Below are 16,943 nucleotides of genomic sequence, written 5' to 3'. Positions count from 1 at the left end.
GCTTAGTCAAGGTATTCAAGTAATGACCAATATCCAATAATTCTCCTTCATAAGATTCTTCAAGAAATAGCTTGTCTTCCCTGTTGAGATTTGATATTGAATAGAATTTCAATCCGACATCATCAATGTCTTCAACCATTTCGTCCTCCCTCTCGTATCTTGCTCGAGATAGCATGTCTGCTATTAAATTGTCCTTCCCAGTAACATGCTTAAATTCCGGATTTTGTGACTTAATATAAGCAATCCATCTCAACATTGCAATATCTGGCGTTGAACAGTTAATAATCATTCCAAGCAATGGCAAGCAATCTGTTTCAATTACTACTACTGCCCCAATCAAATAGTCCTTTTCAGCTTTCATAGCTGAAACAACTCCCCACAGTTCTCTTTTGACTTGCAAATATGCACGCTGACGAACACTTAAAACTTTAGCCCCAAATAGAACTGCAAATCTATTCCCATTTGAATCATCTTGACCCACAGCCCATCCAATGGCAATTGGACTAGTGTCCAGAGTAAGCATTACTGGTCTATTGCACTTATAATCAACCTTCCTCAAAATTGGAGGTGACATCAATAAATTCTTCAATCTTTGCATTGCCTGAATATGCCTTTCTTCCCATTTAAATTAGTAACCCTTGCGTAACAGTTCATATAATGGATCCGCTATGTGAGCATAATGAAGGATCCAGATTCGATAAAATACACATGCATCTAAAAACCTGCCAACCTCTGTTAAAGAATCACAATCCTCTTTCATCCTTCTAATTGCATCAACTTTAGTCGGATCTGGTTTTCTTCTATAAGATCCACATAAATGCCTAACAATCACAACCTCTCGTACTCCAAATACGAACTTCATACCCGATAATATAAGATGAACTTCTCTAAGCCGAGTTAAAATCTTTTCACAATCTTGTATATGATCAACAATATATTTGCGACACCCCCTCGTATCTAAAGTTTCATCCTTGTCTCCTTCTCTGCAACCTTTTATAGGAACATCATCCAGAAAAGACATAGTCTTTTCTGGAATAAAATCTTTCGATACATTATTCATCCCATTCATCATATGTGCAACTGAGTTAGTCGTGCCTTGAGGAAGAGTGCACATTCTAACCAATCCAAGTGGTGTCCTCATTGTTGTCATATCTCTACTTCTTTCGGCAAGTTGAAATTGATCATAACTTGAATACAAGTCACCCATTGAATAGATCGCCCTTCCAACAAACGCCTCAGTAAATTCATCCACAATAGGTCCAATTTCTGCATTCCTGATAGTTACTGCATTCACCGGTTGCATATCTTGAATAAACCCTAGTGACCCATTCTTCTTAGGTACTGTAAACCATCCACTAGAATACGACGCAAATGAGGGTTCCAATATTTTCATCTTTATCTTTTCTTTTAATAGTTCCACCAATTTAGGTAAATGTGCCCTTGGTACTAGAATCGGTCTTAGATTTCAAGGTACATGCGGTACAGTGAAGATAACCATAGGTGTTATAATATTTGGATCCACACATCCAATTTCATGAGATTCGAAAGCAAATGATCTACCTTGTTTAGCCAACATCTTTTTGAAGCAAGTAATTTCCTCCGGCAATAAAGAACCATCAGAACCAATCTTCAATTCTTCAAAAGTCTCTTCAGTAAACTGATGTCCAATACTCATTGGATCTCTTAAACTTGCTTCTTTTGATGCTTCTCCCATTTGTTCTTTAGAATCTTCTGGTAATGGTCCGGCAACAGGCTTTACCTTCTTATCTGCCATTTTATATCTCGTCTCTACTGTGACTTCTGGTGCTTGAAAAGATTCAAGCATGGTATAAACCTCTCTCGAATGAATCTCAACAATCTTATCATTATCTCCTAGTCCAATAGATGTAATCAATTCCAATGAATCTTCCAGTCCATTTTCTTCATAAACATCTAAAATCCTCTCATCATCTTGTAATGTACCTATCTTGCGTAATTGTCCTTCAATATTATATAATCTTTTTCTTTCTTTTCTTTTAAAATCATCAACTTTCTTATACATAATATTTCCATTCTCCAATATACCAATAAAACTCGCATCAAAGGCACCTTCATCTCACGAGAGTACCTCCTCTTTTGTACCTCCATAATCTCGCTTTACAGTGGTACCTCTCCAAAATCCTTAAATCCTTCAACAATCTTTGGCAATGGTTTCTCCCTCAACCTATCTCGATTTCGTTCATGGTTGGGAGGTACTGTTAGAAATTGTACAGCTTTCCTCCCATCTTCGCTACGTACCCTTGCATAAGCAGAACCATCGTCAAGTACTTTTGTTTCAATCCGTGTTGCCGTAACATAAGGTTGTCCTAAAATCAACGGATAAGACGTTGTATCTTGAACAAAGAAATGTTGCTCCGTCGCAACATCCCCAATCCAAATTTTGACATCTGGACAAGCTCCATATAATTCGCCCCATGTATTATTAGCTGCTCGTATTGTCCATCTATGTTCTATATCAATTGGCCATTTTTGCTTCTTATAAAGATCTTTAGACATGAGATTTATTTCAGAACCATGGTCGACTAAAGCAACAATTGGTTCTTCTATATCTCCTACTTTCACCAATACCTCAGTAGTTGCCTTTGCCCAATGCTTTCAAGTATAATGGCTCAAGGTTTCCATTTTCTTATCACTATAATCTTCGAAACGTACTCGTTGATTATACCCATTCTTTTCATTTTTTGTTTGCTTGTAACTAATATCAACCTCTTCTTCATCTCTATATATTCTTGCATCAATGGCACGACTCATTCCAGTTTCACCCATTAATTGCCTCTTTCGCTTAATGCTGTCAATGATAACATCATGAAACTCCTTCTTTGTAATTCCCAAGACTTCTTTCAATGTCAATTCTACCTTAGCGTTTAATATACGTTCTTCCAACATCCCTTTCAAATTTGTTGCCGCTTCAATGTCAGAAAGTAGCTTATAAGCAATTGATTTGCCCTTATCTTTTGTCTCCGTTGTTTTTTCTCCCAATGATGCTGAGGTATCCTTTACAGGCAATTCTTGTGAAGCTACCTCCCGAGTCTTGTCTCCTCGAGTTTGCCTCTTAGAAGAATTTCCTTCTCTCGTATCATCAAAATTTCCTCGTCTCTTTTCTTCCATCAAAGCTTCATGTTGGCTCTTAGCAATATATGCATGAACTGAAAGAGACTCAACAGGATCCTCCCAACATGTTCTACCTCGTATTGTAGCTGCAGTCCTCAATAACGGTTCTCAAGGTAATTTCCCTTCTTGCATTGTAGAAACGGCAGAAGCCCAAAACTCACTAGTTTCCGTTCTTCCACCAAGGTCATCATCTACTCTAGCACCATAACTTGCACTTTCTCGTGCTATTGTTTCATGCTCTTTTAAGTAATCTTGAACCAATGCTCTCATTCCTCTCTTGCCAAAATTGGTTTGAAGAAGATCCTCCCTATCTTTTAATGCTATCTTCCCATCTTTCCAGCAAATAATTCCTTGCCGTATCATATTATTAAATTCATTGCAATCTTTTCTAGTATGTGAAGCGTCATCACACCAAATGCATCTTTGTACAAATCCTTGTTTTGAAACATTCTTCGAATTATTTGTAGAAGTATTCTCTTTAAGTCTTGCCAATTTGATTTGAAGATCTTGCATTCCTCGTATAATTTCTTCCATCCCCATATCTGCTTTCTTTGATAAGGATGTCGAAGGTTGAACTGTAGGCATTGTTAGTGGTGTTGTACATACTGGAGCTTTGGGTGCTTGTACTGTTTTCGGAATATTGCTCCTATCCTTCCTCCTTTCTCTTTTTGTAAGCAACCCCACTGCATCTTCAACGTTCTTCTACTTTGTTGTCAATCCTTCATCTTCTTCTTTGTCTTCAAGAAGGAGTTCTAATTTCCCTTGCAATTCTCCATCAGTAGCTTGAAGAAATAGATCAACTTTGTTTGGCTCTAATGTCAATTTTTCTACCTTCGACAATTGAGAGTACTGCCTCTCAAATTCACTTAATAACTTTGTTGCTTGCAAATTCTTATTAGGCCGTTCAATCCATTCCAGAAACAGCTTTTTAGTAACGCGATCAACATCTTCCAAGAAATATTCGTCTTTCAATGCATGTGAAAAAACCTCCCATGAATTCCCATAACGATTCGTAATCAATGTAATATGGTCTCTTATCTCCGGTATCGTGGTAAGTCCAAATAATTCAACCATTTTCTTCTCAGAAACCCGATTTAATTCCATTTCATGAACATAACATCTTAAATACCTTGAATTATTCCTTCCATCAAATTGATCAATTTTATTGACCACTCCTTGCAATGCTTTGGTTGCCAAAGCTTCCTTTCGATCATTGCTTTGCTGTTGCTGCATTGATAATGAGAAGGCTTGAAACATACTAGCAATAGACGGATCCATGTGCATACCTTGTCTTTTAGAAGAACCTCCACCAGAAACTCCTGCCAAAAATCCTTCAAAATTTTTATTTTTATTTTCCATAAAATAAAAATAAAAATAAAATCAAACGAAATCCAGTACCTTCTACCTCAAGCTTTCACGTCGGATTCACTACTTTTGTCGTATTACGTGCTTTCCTGCTCGAGAACATGCTGGGCGTCTGGCTGTAGAAGGTAGTATGGAGATTCGCTAATATTCAAACAGTCTATCGGTTTTTGACTGTTGGAATATAAACAACTGCAAGAATACACCGTAAATCTATATGGATGCCCTTCGACTGCTCGCCGAAGTCCTTTTTGTCTGAGCCGGTAGGTCTCTAGACGTTACAGAGAACCCCGAACAATCCAAACTGCTAATCTTCGATACCGCTTTATACTCATGATCTTGTATCCATTGACTGTCTCGTTAGATTAATCTAAAAAATTTCATTCACTCCGCATACTCAATCCTATAGACAGCCTTTTAATTCTTCATCACAGACGTAACTCGATTTCACAAAATAGTCAAGAGTAATCAAATCCACTTCATTAAAAATCTCGATTCACCATTACAACACTGACTTCAGCAACGATTGCCTCAGTCTTTTCAAAACCCTATAAAGAAAAAAAAATCCAATTCTCTGTCTTTTTTCTCCATCCCAAAGCATGAAGCTAGCTCTCTGATCCTTCTCTAAAAAAACTCCCAAAACTTTCTCTCCCCTCTCATTTCTTCAATCTTCCGTCTTGGATCCGAAATTGGCTCCCGCCGTCAGAGCTTGGATCCAAAATTGGATCTCACCGTCAGAGCTTTGTCCTTCGTTTTTACCTTTAAGAGATCTTTTTATCGAAAAGACGTTCCTGGAACGGCACAAAGGACAGAACAGCCTGAAACGGAATCAAAACCCCGTAATCGGGACCACATTGAGTCGCCCGACCAATTCAAGTCTCATATTGGATAAGAGTCTAGTAGTAAGACCCGGATGTTCCCGTAATTGGATCAAATTGGTCCTTCACGTCAGATTGGCTGAGGCCCGTAGTAAGACCTGGATTTTTCCGTAATTAGACTCCATTGGATTGCCCGACCAATTTAGGTCTCATATTGGGTAAGAGGACCCGGATTGGATGTCTTGAAATTGGATCCAATTGGCTCTTCGAACCAGGCTCACCCATCGTTGAATTGGTCCCTTCTCTTTCTGCTGACTCCCGTTATTGGAATCGACCGTAGCATTTCAGTATGCCCCAGCTGACTGTAACGGGGTGACTGAACCTGGCCACTCAGTATTTGCACTGGAGTTGGTCATTGCTCCCAATATTCGAGGTAATTGAACATTAATAAAAGTCCCCTTTCTTTATATTTTCACGGTATACTCGTATTACAACACGACAACGGATGAGTGATTTAGTTATTAAAAGTGGTTAATTACAGAATTACAGTTAGAATCTGGAGAATCAGGGGAAAGTATATAAGAGTTGTAGAAGTTAATTAAGGTGCCATCACTGTGATAGTATGAGCTGAGGTAAGCTTGGTGCTACCTCTTTTCTTTTATTTGTTATTTTCTTTGAATAAGAGGATTGAGAGTTTCTGAATATTGTGAAGTGAATTATAGAATGGAAATGTGATTGGTATTATTTGAAAAGAAGAAAGATTGAATGCTGAAATCTGATTGTAGTTCAATAGAAAGAATGAGTATGTGTTTGTGTGAAATACTGTAATGTGAATGGTAGTGTTGTGTGAAGAATTCCACTGATTGGAATGAAGATAATTGTGTGCTAAAAGTTGTGAGGGTGCAGTATTACAGTTGGAGATTATGAGGGTGAATATATTGGTGGAAATAGCAGTTATTGGTATGACTGAATTGCTATAAGGAAGAGACCGATAAGATGAAGGAGGAGATTATAGTTTCCTTGTGTGTTCAGATATTGGAAATAGAGACGATACATTTAGGAGGTAATTGATTGTGTGACCCTAATGTGAATGCTTAAGCAACTAATCATTCCCCGTGTTCGAATCCCCCTATACGGGTTTATGCTAGGAGGTTTCTTACGGAATAAGTAAAACGAGCAATCATAGTAGTCATAGTCAAGACCATTTCTATCCATACAGAAAGAATAAACGTTCTACTATTAATTATAGTAGAAAATAAAAATTCGAGATATATTCTTACCATAAGTGTGGAATAATTGGACATTTAGTATATGCATACAAAACTTTAGAATCTTTTATTAAAATATTCTAAGAAAATAAGAAACTACGAGCTGAGGCTCATGAAGTTCATACCTTAGATGCATCGATGGATTCAATTAGTGTTGATGACTTAAAGGCTTATATGAATGATAAAACCTCTAATGATGAATCAAATGATGCGCTTATTGATTTTGCAATAATACATACTATCTTGTGAGATAGACAATTTTTTATTGAAAAATCTTCAACTTGGCAAACTGAAAATATAATGACCATGGCTAGAATAAATGCATTTTGTTTCTAAGAAGGCACAGTGATGGTAAAATTACCTGCGGATTCCATCATAAAATATAAAAATGCAATGTTTGTACCCTCAGCACCTCGGAGTCTGATTACCTATCGAGATATGCGTATTAATGGTTATCACCTCTCAACCGCTACTTTAAATAAAAAAGAGGTTTTGGTTTTTACGAAGAACCATAAAGTTATTGAAAAAGCTTTTGCTACAGAAAATGGTTTATACCGAATTGTGATTTGGCCTCCCATTATATTTAATTTTGCATCATCTATCTTAGAGAGTCATGTTTCTCTTTGGCATGGACAATTGGGACATGCAAGAAGGCATATATGTTGGTTTTGATTCACCAAGCATTATTCGTATTATTGATCCATCAACTTGCACATTATTACGTGCACGTTTGTAAAATTATCGTTTTGAAGAAACTATATTTTCATCTCTTCAAGGAGGAGTATCCAATCAACAAAGAAATAAAGTACTCATATTTGAAGCACCAGAAACATTTACAATGTATCACGATCTTAGGACATCTTTCGCAGAAACTAAAGTTGCTAAGAATTTGCATTTAAAATGGATCGCGGATGAAATACCTGATGGCTTCAATGATGCACCTAGAATTACAAGAGTTCCTATTAATGAGGCTCAAAATGCACTTGCTCAGATTACAGTGCCATTGACTACAATACCTCAAGTTATAACAACAACAACTAAAAGAACTTGTAGACCAGATAAGAAACCACGTAAGAAGAAAGCTATAAAATTAACTAATCTTGGTATTATTTCTCAAGAAATTGCCACTCATCATGAGGGACTACCAATTCATGATAATATATCAATGCATAATGTACCTTCAATTCCTATGAAAAATAATCTTGAAATTAGAAGGAATAAGAACAAGTTGAGTAAAGAATTATCTATTTTGTATTGTGCTACAGATGATATTTGGGACAGACCATCTATTACGGTAGATGAATCATTTGCATATATGATTACAGAAGCCCTTTCTTGCAAGGAAGACGATCCTGAATCTCAAACCATCGAAGATGTGATGCATCGCTCAGATTGGTTAAAATAAAAAATTGCTATTGAGGACGAGTATGCCTCTTTGCGTAAGAGAAAAGTCTTTGGTCCAATTGTAGACACTCTTACATCTTACCCTATGGGATATAAAATGGTATTAATATGCAAGCAAGATGCTCAAGGCCAAATAACCTGCTATAAAGCTTGTCTTGTTGCTCAAGGATTTACTCAACGATTTGGCATTGATTATGAATCCACATATTCTCTAGTCATGGATTCAATTACATTTTGATATATTATTGGAATGACAGTTGATGCCATCCTTGAGATACATCTGATGGATGTAGTAACTGTATATCTATATGGTTCTCTTGATGCAAATATTTATATGAAAGTTCCACGTGGCTTAGAAACAGGAACTCGAAATCAATCCGCTCCAGAAAAATATCGTGGTATTAAATTATGTAAGGCCTTGTATGATTTAAAACAATCCGAATAAATGTAGTATCAACGTCTTTGATATTATTTAATTACAAATAATTTTATAAGTGATCCACTAATCCCTTGTTTATTTATCAAACGAGATAAAATTGGTTTTGTGATCATTGCTATATATATTGATGTTCTTAACTTAGTGGACACTACATCTACATGTGTTACAGCTACAAACCTACTTACACATGAATTTGAGATGAAAATGCTAGAAAAAACAACTTTCTGCATTGGTCTTCAGATTATGCATCTAATAAAGGGTAGCATCTTTCTCTACCAACTTATGTATATTAGACGAATCTTCCAAAAATTTAAAATGATTGATGCTTATCCATTGTCCAGACCAATGGTTGGACGTGGTTATAATGGTCATGATTCATACCGTCCATGTAAGGAGGAGGAGGAAATATTGGGAGACCAATATCCATACCTAGTAGTGGTTGGAGCACTTTTGTATTTAGCTACATCTACAATATTAGATATTGCATTTGCAGTTAGTGTTCTTGCAAGACATAGTGTACGTCCAATACTACGACATTGGAATGGCATCAAACATTTATTACATTATTTAAAAGATACTGAAGACTTGAGATTATACTACACACAATTTGCAGATCCAAAATTGGTTGGATATTGTGATGCAGGATATAAACCTGATATTCCAACAGCTAAATCTCAAATAGGATATGTATTCTTAAGACATGGAGCTGCAATATACTGGAATTCAGTGAAACAAACAATAATTGCAACTTCATCCAACCATGCAAAAATTATTACCATACATGAAGCATCTCAAGAATATATTTGATTGCGATCAATTGATAAATTCATTCAAACAACCTGTGGATTTTTATATGATGATTCTCCAACTATCTTACATGAAGATAATAGTGCTTGTATTGCACAGATGCAAGTTGGTTTCATTAAAGGCGATAGGACAAAGCATATTGATCCAAAGTATTTTAGTTATAGTCATGATTTGATTACTGATCAAACACTTATAATTAAGAAAATTGAATCTACAAATAACCTTACTAATCTCTTTACCAAAGCTCTTCCATTAAGCAACCATCGTCGACTTACTTATGGCATTGATATGCAACGACTTGCTTTTCTCGAATAAGAAAGTTAATGAGCTCTTTAAATAATTAAAGAAAATGATGTGTACTCTTTTTCCTTCATCTATGGTTTTGTCTTTAAATAAAATAAGGTTTTCCTAAATAAGATTTTAATGAGGCAACAATTGTTGATCTTGCAAGATCACAGAAAAGTATAGATCATGATTCTATACAAATTTTATATTATGTAAATATTATGATGAGCGAGGAGGACTGTTGAGATCATTAAATGTAGCAGGCGCTCTCCATAATATTTACTGTAGACTACAGTAAATACCATAGCTACAGTATTTAGAATCTAGTGGAGAAGTATTATTTATCCTCTCTTCTTTTCTCTTCTTGTATAAGAGACATAACCAGATCAATAGAATTTTATGTGTGAAGCTCTCTCTCTTTAGAAACCCTCTTATGTGTATGACTTATTATTACTCTTGTATGTGTGTATGACTTACTACTACTCTTGTGTGTGTGTATGACTTACTATTACTCTTGTGTCTTTCCAAATATTCTCAACAGTTTCCAAAATATTTTGTCTTTTTGTATTAGAAAAATAGTATGTATTTTTTAAAAACTTGTTTTTTTATTATTACTTTTAAAATTAGAAGTGTTATGCAGCCTTTAAAGAAAGAATATATAAAATGAAAATTGTTAGAATTTGTGCAACAAAGTAGTGTAGCATTATCATTGGTGAATAATACCAAAGTTTTTTTTAGAAAAATAATTTAAAAAATTAAACTTAAATATTATATATTTTTAAAATTTGTCTTTAAAAATTGACTAGAAAATGACTTTTTTAACATGTTGGTACATCTTTGAGACAATAAAATACTTTTTGATAATGTGTATTCTAAATTTTAAATTTGAGGATATATATATATGCAAAGTTATAATGTGTATTTTAAAATTTAAAATTATCTACTTTATTTATACTTTAATTTTAAAATTTATATGATTCTAATTGATTTAATTTTTTAAATAATGACATATATTTATTTATATAATATTTTTATTTTAGTAGATAAAACCCTTGGGCTAAAACTATTTTGCCAACAACCTGGTAAATTTATTGAGCCAGTATAAAGCGATCTAGCAAAAAGCTTTTGAGATATTCTAAAACTTAATAATACAACTTTATAGATAACAATTAAGGGCTCAATATTTATTAGTTCAAACCATTACATATTTAGCTTGTGTCACCGTATACGTAAAAGTACACTGTTAAAATACGCATGATATACAGATGACTGGCTAAGCATAAATTTGTAAACGCGATGAGCGTTCGATCCGATCATCTTCCCCTGTGCGATAACTCTATTTCCTTCACATCTACATGTCTTGTATTTAATAATATCGACGCACAGTTATCTCGCGGGTTGCGTCGCGGATTTGTTCGAGAATCCCGAAGGTGTCGAGGTTCTGAGAATTGGAGATATTTTGAGGATTGAGAAAGATCTTTGCAATGGAGGCGGAATCGATTGGGAACGAGCAGGATGTAGGGACGGACTGGATAAGTTCTTTGTTGCCAGGCGTGGCAGAGAGGGTGCCAGGAGATAGAAGGGGATGGCGGAAGATTGCAACTCCTGTACGCTCGTATGGTGCCTCTTCTCCTCCAAGATCGCAAACCTTCACGATCCTGATGTGTGAGCCTCCACATCATTTCATACCTCCCGTTCCGTCCTCTTACAATCCCGAGAATGAAGAGCAGATACATTTACAAAGTGTCCTCTTACATTTCGTCCACTTCCTAAGTCTCCGCTCTCCATTCTCTCAAATGAAGACTCCTTTCCGAAAGTCGTATTCAAGAAGTTTATTTTTTCACCAATGTTGCTAATTTCCGTATTCCAATCTTATGGACCATCGTGGTTGTGTAGGAATTTGGTATCAGCTGCTTGGAATTTTCCATCTTGCAAGTCACACTGGAGGGTCAAAAAAGGCTCATAAGATTGATTACTGAGCGTTGAGGATGCTCTCGATTTCTAGCACAAAGCTAACTCTGTACGCCTCGGGGTTACGAGTGATTACTATTATAGACGTGACAGAAGCTCGCACAAGCTGTTAAAATTTTTCTCTCAAGGTTTTGGAGTTTTTGGAGGGGGCGCACGTTGAGGTGGATGGCAAGTCCAGAAATCAACGGTGCGGCACTTCGATCCTCCGGGAGCCCAGATTGCTCCATTCTGAAGCTGTCTGGCCCACTCCGAGGCTGGAAGAAAAAGGTTCGATCCGCACACAGCTTGAATTCTGTCAATGAAAGTTTGCGTGCACTCGTCGGAATTTGAAGCCCAAGATGCATGGATGCGATTTTTTTTTTGTAATGATTCAGATATAATTTGATGCAGTTAACTTCCGAAAAAGGTTGCGCACAGAAGAGGAAGGATGTGAGCTACATCGCTCCAAATGGTGAAGAAATCAAGTCTTCAAGGCACCTCATCAGATATTTGAAAGCTCACCCCGGAGGCCTCAAGGCGGAAAACTTCGTCTGGGAAACAGGTGCTCCATTAATCAGGGACAGTTTTGTGTATTATGAAATAAAATAAAAAAATAAAAAAATAAAAAATAAAAACTGAGAAATCTACTTTAGATGTCTTTCTTTTGGTGTGGTTAAACCTGGAGAATTCAAATCTAGCATTTTAGTTGACTAACTTGCTTCAGAAACCGCAAGCAATGTCAAATGAGGACTACGAGGCAATGCCATGCGAAATTTTTGGCTACACTGTCGTAAGTTTTCTTTCTCCTGGAATAAAATCTCGAATTGGAGGTATGGCTTCAGTTAAAGCGCCCAGGCGATCCGCGAGGTTGAATCGAAAGCCGGGACGACGCATCCACTTTGAAGAGTTAGATATGATTCCAACGAGGCGCAGGAAGCGCAGCAGCAGTAGCAATGGTAAAGACAAACTAAAATCCGGCAGAATCAAGAAACGTGCAGGTGATGTTCCTTCTCCAATGCTGACTATTAATACTTAAGTTGGAGACAGATTCTTTTATTCTTTTTGAAAATTTCGATGCGGAAAATAAAATGTCCAGACTGCTGATTTCTTTTTCATGAAGCTCCAGGAATCTCAAGAGCTAGGGACAACCTCAAGGTCGCTAAGGAGAAGCTATTGGTTGATTCACAGTTGCTACAAGCTTCAGAACTACATCCATGTACCTTACAAAACAGTCATCCTGAGACTAAAGCAGTAAAGACTGAAGACACAAAGAACCTTGAAAACATAAATTCGTCTCAGGTAGATAACCAGATACTTGCAGTTGATGTCACAGAAGTTCCTGACCTGAAAATTCCGTTGGATGACAAGCATATCACAGTCGGTGGCATCGAAGAGGCCGTAGCCTTTGATGAGCAAATTCCTTTAGAGATTCTGTTCCCGGCAGCAGACTCTTTAGATGCTTCAGTGGAAGGGATGCCACTCACAACCGACATGGTTATTGAATTCGAGGAGACTCCGAGTGAAATTGATAACGCAAAGGTAGAGAGGTCTATCGCTGTTGATAATGCTACAGTGGACACAACTGCGACATCCATCATGACAGCATTACCAGAAACCACTGATCCCGAAAACGAAACAGACGAAGAAGTGAAGATGAACGATGTGACAAAAATTTCCGAGGAAGACAAACAAGTGGTCGAGGAAATTTTGAAGGGAAAATTTGGAGAGTGTACGACAGAGGAAATCGTCGAGAAGGCGTTTGATATGGATGTTGATACGCTCGATGATGTCAATGAGATAACGATGATCGTGCAAGTAGCTGAAGATTTGTGTGACAACAGAATAGTCTTGTCGCAGCCTCAAATAATCCATCCCCCATGTTGACGACACGGCCACATTCGTCAGCAAGAGAGAGCCTCAGCATGACAATGAGCTTGTCCCTCAAAAGTCGTTGGAGGGGACGACCCAAACGTCATATGCGATGAGGTTTAATTGAGGGAGAAACTAATAAAAGTTCATTCACCGTTTGAAGGGACTCCAGTTACTGTCTTAGGATAGAAGTAGTCCAGCGACTGTCTAGATCCGATAAATTTCGTAGTCGAAAGTGTGGAATCCCATGTTGTTGGACAGAAGCTCGTCGATTGATGAACGCCATCCCGTGCTTTTCGAACTGTAGAACTTTTGTAGAATGAGTTGTTTACAGGCATAGTCTTTAGAGTTAGTCGTGAAGAAAGGTTGTGGATTAATCCTAGTTGCCAGCATTCTCTTGGAATAACCTTCGTGCTTAACCCGGTGGCATTTGAATTGGCATCTGAATTCAACAATATAGATTTGTCTTCTTTTTATTTTCATATTCTTCTTTTATGTTAAGTAATTAAAGATTTTCATACCCAAGTGCCAAAAATCAACATCAAATTTGCAATCTAACCCAAATAAGAATGTACAAGCAACACACTATGAAGTGTCAACTGTTGGATAGTGCTAAGGGGATGAAAATCCACTAAACTAAATTACATCCATCTAATGGTATTTGGCACCAAATGCCAAATTCTGTGATAACTCCTTTTTTTTTCTTTCAAAAGCTATCTTAAACTCAATGCACTTATTATGGTCATATTAACAAACTTGTCACATTTTATTTTGTTTTTTTAAACAAGTTGGCATGTTTATCCACTGACATCATGCAAGATATAAAAACTTAGTAGAGACCATTAATGTTGGCAAGCTTGAACTCATATACATAACTCTTTCATTCTCCATTAGCTGAGATTTCTATTAAACTCTTCATTTCATTATAAATTTTTTATATTTAAATTATAAATATCATTTGTATAAAATATATATATATATATATATATATTAATTTTAAATTATCTTATTAAGATTAAAGAAGAGTCTTTTTTTACAACTATAAAATTTTGACATTTTCAACTACATCTTGTGAAACATGAAAACAAAAATGATACATATTTTTCTTAATATATTTTATACTTTAAGAAATTAAGAAATTATAAACTCTAAATCTAAGTTCACAAATTTTTTATTCACAAATCTTTAAAACTATCAAATATCTTTGCTTAAATTAAAATTGGCATATTTCACAACATTTAGAATATTATAATATTTGAATGTTCTATTCATGATAGACATCCATCACAAATACCAAAATTATTTTTTTAATATTTTTATTTTAAGAACTAAGTCTATTATACTTCAATCAATAAATTTATATCAAAATTACATCCTCACACTTGGACTTGAAAATTTATACAATTTTGATGCCTTTTCAAAATATACAAAGTTTTAAAACAAAAATACTTATAAGTCATGGTCACATAATCAACAAGGCTCCTATTCTAATAATTGAAATAAATTGAATTGAAAGGGTGTCATTGATATACATATTTACTCTAATAATTATCTATATAATTAGATAGAAATAGATAAAAGTAGATTAATTTTATACTATCTTCTAGAAAAGCTACCTAGAAGCTTTATATATGTAGCTTTGACTTTATATATGATTGTAGTTGATTCGCAGGTTAGAAACTTGATCAACAAGTTAACCACATACTATATATTATTATACTACATGTATTCTTCTTTTAGAATGTATCAAACACTTGGCTATAGAAGGAAAAATAAAACTTGCAATAAGATGATCTTAAAAACTCTAATAGAATCTTAAATAAATTTTATTAAATTATAACAATGTTAATCAATCTTTAATTGAATCCAAAAGAAGTCTTAAAAACTTATAATAGAAACATAAAGAAATCATAAATTAAATTTAAAAAAATATATATAATAATAAAAACTTTAAAAAATATTAAAAATAAAAATCTTGGTTGAATTTTAATCAAATACTAATATAACTCTCAATTCAAATTTTAGGCCAAATCCTAAATCAAATTCTAAATAAATCCTAATAATATTTTTAAAAAATCTTAATCAAATTCTTAAAAAATTCTAATTAATTTCTAGAAATTTTTAAATTAAATTCTAAATTCTAATTCAAGGCCAAATCCTAATAAAATCCTAAGAAAATCTTAAATTCTAATTTTAGGCCAAATCCTAATTAAATCCTAAATTCTAATCTTAGATCAAATTCTAATTAAATCTTAAATTATAATTAAATTATAATCAAACCCTAATAAAATCCTAAATCTTAAACAATTTCAAAAAAATCTCAAGTAAATTTTAATTACTTACTATAGTAATTTGAAACCTCAATAAATATTAACTGAACAATAAATCTTGATTAAAATTTCACCTAAACTTCAATCATTAAGTAATTAAAAAATATACAAAATTTGAAAGAATTAAACTTATCAATTGCAAGAAAAGCTCTCAAAACCTCTTGATTATTGGCCACTCTTCTTCTTTGACTTAAATGTTGATCTTTCAACACTAATATCTCCTTGCCAAATTATTCAATCATTCTAAATGTTGGATTATGTATAGATATTTAAGTCCCAATTGATCCCACCAAATTTTGCTTCAATCCAAGTAGCAAATATTACTACATCTCAAAATCACTCACTAATTCTAAATCTCAAATTTCTAAAACTATCCGCAAATTATCCGCAAAAATCCTCATATATTTCAATCTAACTATTCAATTGACCTCAAATTTTTCACATAAATTTACAATGATCATGACAAAAAATTTCCCAATTTTTACCTATATACATGCTACAAAACTCAAATTTATAAATATAATTTTATTTCTCAAAATCTAAATCCACCAAATATATTTTTAACTTTGAAAATCTTTGAAAATATTAATATTTATTCAAATGACATTAAACTAATATTTTAAAATCTCTTTTTAATTTTTCTATCAAATCTTATTTTTTAATTTGTAAAAGAATCTTAAAGTTGCTGAAGGTGCTTAGTTTTATGCCTTAGGATTTTATTTCTATCTTGGTTGGCAATTGATTCTTTTCAAGTATCAATTCTTATCTTTTTAAAGTAATTTTTACTAAAATCAACTCCTAATTCTTTTCTACATATGCTTATATGTTTTATTTTTCTAATCTATCTTATTTTACCTTATTTATGGCTTTACAAAATAAATAAAATCTATTTTCATAAAAAGAAATTTTAATACTAATAAATTTTATTACTTACCTATCATATATATATATATATATATAATATTTTTAATTAAGTTCTTTTATAATAATATTTATTTTTTTATCTAATGGCTATGTTATAATACAATAATATGTTGGTAGCCTGTGGAATAAGTTAACTATATGGTGCACATATAGAAAACTTGCCTTGTAAAATAAAACATGTATCTTACAAAATCAACATATGTTGGAAGTCTTATAAAACATTGTCATGTAGCTCTTAATTTGATAGTATATATAGAAGCAATAATAAAGCCTTCTTCACTCTTATTAATATTTTTCTAGTCCTTTGACTTGTTTCACATCTTTCTAACCTTATTGT

The 16,943-nt window shown here is 34.1% G+C and overlaps 1 protein-coding gene and 1 long non-coding RNA gene across 3 annotated transcripts; both read left to right on the top strand.

The window, feature by feature from the left end:
* Positions 1 to 10,912: 10,912 nt before the first annotated feature.
* On the top strand, positions 10,913 to 11,720 carry LOC149987527 (uncharacterized). The gene is made up of 2 exons (XR_016497875.1): positions 10,913 to 11,196; positions 11,430 to 11,720. It is a non-coding gene; the product is annotated as an uncharacterized LOC149987527 (long non-coding RNA).
* On the top strand, positions 11,636 to 13,834 carry LOC112294156 (uncharacterized). 2 transcript variants are annotated; one of them, XM_024544356.3, is made up of 4 exons: positions 11,636 to 11,771; positions 11,895 to 12,045; positions 12,326 to 12,481; positions 12,610 to 13,834. In XM_024544356.3, the coding sequence occupies exons 1-4, from the start codon at positions 11,670 to 11,672 to the stop codon at positions 13,365 to 13,367; spliced, it is 1,167 nt and encodes a 388-aa protein (XP_024400124.1). In that variant the 5' UTR covers positions 11,636 to 11,669; the 3' UTR covers positions 13,368 to 13,834. The 2 variants fall into 2 exon arrangements, with proteins under 2 accessions (XP_024400124.1, XP_024400125.1); XM_024544357.3 differs by lacking the exon at positions 11,636 to 11,771 and having other exon boundaries at positions 11,906 to 12,045; positions 12,208 to 12,481.
* Positions 13,835 to 16,943: the final 3,109 nt, after the last annotated feature.

Source organism: Physcomitrium patens, chromosome 17, assembly GCF_059467195.1.
Source record: "Physcomitrium patens ecotype Gransden chromosome 17, ASM5946719v1, whole genome shotgun sequence".
NCBI classification, from domain to species: Eukaryota; Viridiplantae; Streptophyta; class Bryopsida; order Funariales; family Funariaceae; genus Physcomitrium; species Physcomitrium patens.
The sequence above is the reverse complement of the archived record's forward strand: the minus strand, read 5'-3'. Positions and strand labels throughout refer to the sequence as shown.